Source organism: Mandrillus leucophaeus, unplaced genomic scaffold (genome assembly GCF_000951045.1).
Source record: "Mandrillus leucophaeus isolate KB7577 unplaced genomic scaffold, Mleu.le_1.0 Scaffold852, whole genome shotgun sequence".
In the NCBI taxonomy this organism is placed as follows: Eukaryota; Metazoa; Chordata; class Mammalia; order Primates; family Cercopithecidae; genus Mandrillus; species Mandrillus leucophaeus.
In genome coordinates this window covers 106274-107859 of record NW_012109275.1, presented here as the reverse complement: position 1 = coordinate 107859, position 1586 = coordinate 106274, and the positions used below count along the sequence as shown (strand labels likewise).

General features: G+C 36.4%; 1 protein-coding gene across 1 annotated transcript in view; it reads right to left on the bottom strand.

Annotated features, from left to right (window-relative positions):
• NT5DC3 (5'-nucleotidase domain containing 3) overlaps positions 1–1586 on the bottom strand; it is a 65793-nt gene that overhangs the window by 15761 nt on the left and 48446 nt on the right. The window contains exon 12 of the mRNA XM_011968647.1: positions 724–810. Within this exon, the coding sequence (XP_011824037.1) occupies positions 724–810 (87 nt within the window). The remainder of the gene's footprint in view (positions 1–723; positions 811–1586) is intronic.

Here is a 1586-nt window from a genome sequence, read left to right as displayed (position 1 = left end):
TCTGTCCCCTAAGCTAGAGTGCAATGGCATGATCTCAGCTCACTGCAGTTTCCACCTCCCAGGTTCAAGCAATTCTCCTGCCTCAGCCTCCCCAGTAGCTAGGATTACAGGCGTGTGCTACCACGCCCAGATTATTTTTGTATTTTTAGTAGAGACAGGGTTTCACAATGTTGCCCAGGCTGGTCTCAAACTCATGAGTTCAAGTAATCCACCCATCTCAGCCTCCCAAAGTGCTAGGACTACAGGTGTGAGCCACCGTGCCCAGCCCACTGGTTCAGTTTCTTGAAGTCTTTGAATATTTCTCTTTCTCCTAATAATACATGAAAACCTACAGCACATTCTTTTACATATTCCCAATGGCGGCAAACTTTCAAAGGTGGATTTTATTTATGTTTTTTGATGCATTGATAAAAGGAAAAAGAACAATGGCATTTATTTATTATTATTTAAATGGAAAGATTATTTTGATAAACTCTGAGTGAACTGCTTATTTCCATCATTTCCGAAAAATATTTATCTTTTTCACAACTCTGTTCTGTAAAAAAAAAAAAATGAGACATTAAAAAGATGCAGCCTACCTCTAGGTTTTACGAAAGCATAAAGACGACCTTAAATATAAGATACATTCTTAAATAAAAGGTACATTCTTAAATAAAAGATACATTCTTTGGTAAGTGAGGCTAACACATCTGTCCCCCAACAAAGGAGAAAAGGGCTCCTCACCGCCAGGTCACTGTATATATGGTCACCAAAATACAACACTCTGGATCCTCTCCATCCAGTAAGCTTCAAAAATTCATATAAATTACCCTGCAATCAAAGAAAACTATAGTTACTATATTACAGCTAGAGAGCTGTCTAACCCACAGTACAAAATATTTTTTAAAACTTTTAAAAATTGTTTTTATAACTTAAATATCAAAATATAAAGATAAAAGCTCCTTCATGGGAAATCTGTCCTCTATGTCAAATGTACTGTTCAAGAAGGATTTATATTATACACACCTCTTTTAACTATCTTTCTACACTGAACATGCTGGGGCCATCTTTCCATGTCAATAAATAATCTACCGTGTAATGATAGCAGCTGGGAAGTACCATGATTCCTTTCACCAATTCCCTGATGTTGGACAGTTTACATTATCTATTTTGTAAGCAACTTCATGATAAACATTCTCATAGGCAAGTTGTATTAGCTGTATCTTAATAATTTTCTTAGGCTAACTTCCTAGTAGTAGAATGGCTTTATCAAAGCTAATTTTTCAAGGCCTAGAAAATATACTTATTGCCAAATCCATCAGATTGTTATATACCCACCAAGAATGCATTAATTCTTTTAAAAAATGAACTTTAGTAACATCATAATGGTCACCAATGCAATTCATTCAAACATTTGAAAGCCTCATATGACACCAAAATATATTAAAACTGTGCACAGGCTAGGTGTGACGGTTCATGCCTATAATCCCAGCACTCTGGGAGGCCAAGGCAGGAGGACTGCTTGAGCCCAAGAGTTCAAGACCAGCTTGGGCAAAATGGCAAGACCCTGTCTCTACAAAAAATAAAAATTAAAAATTAGCTGGGTG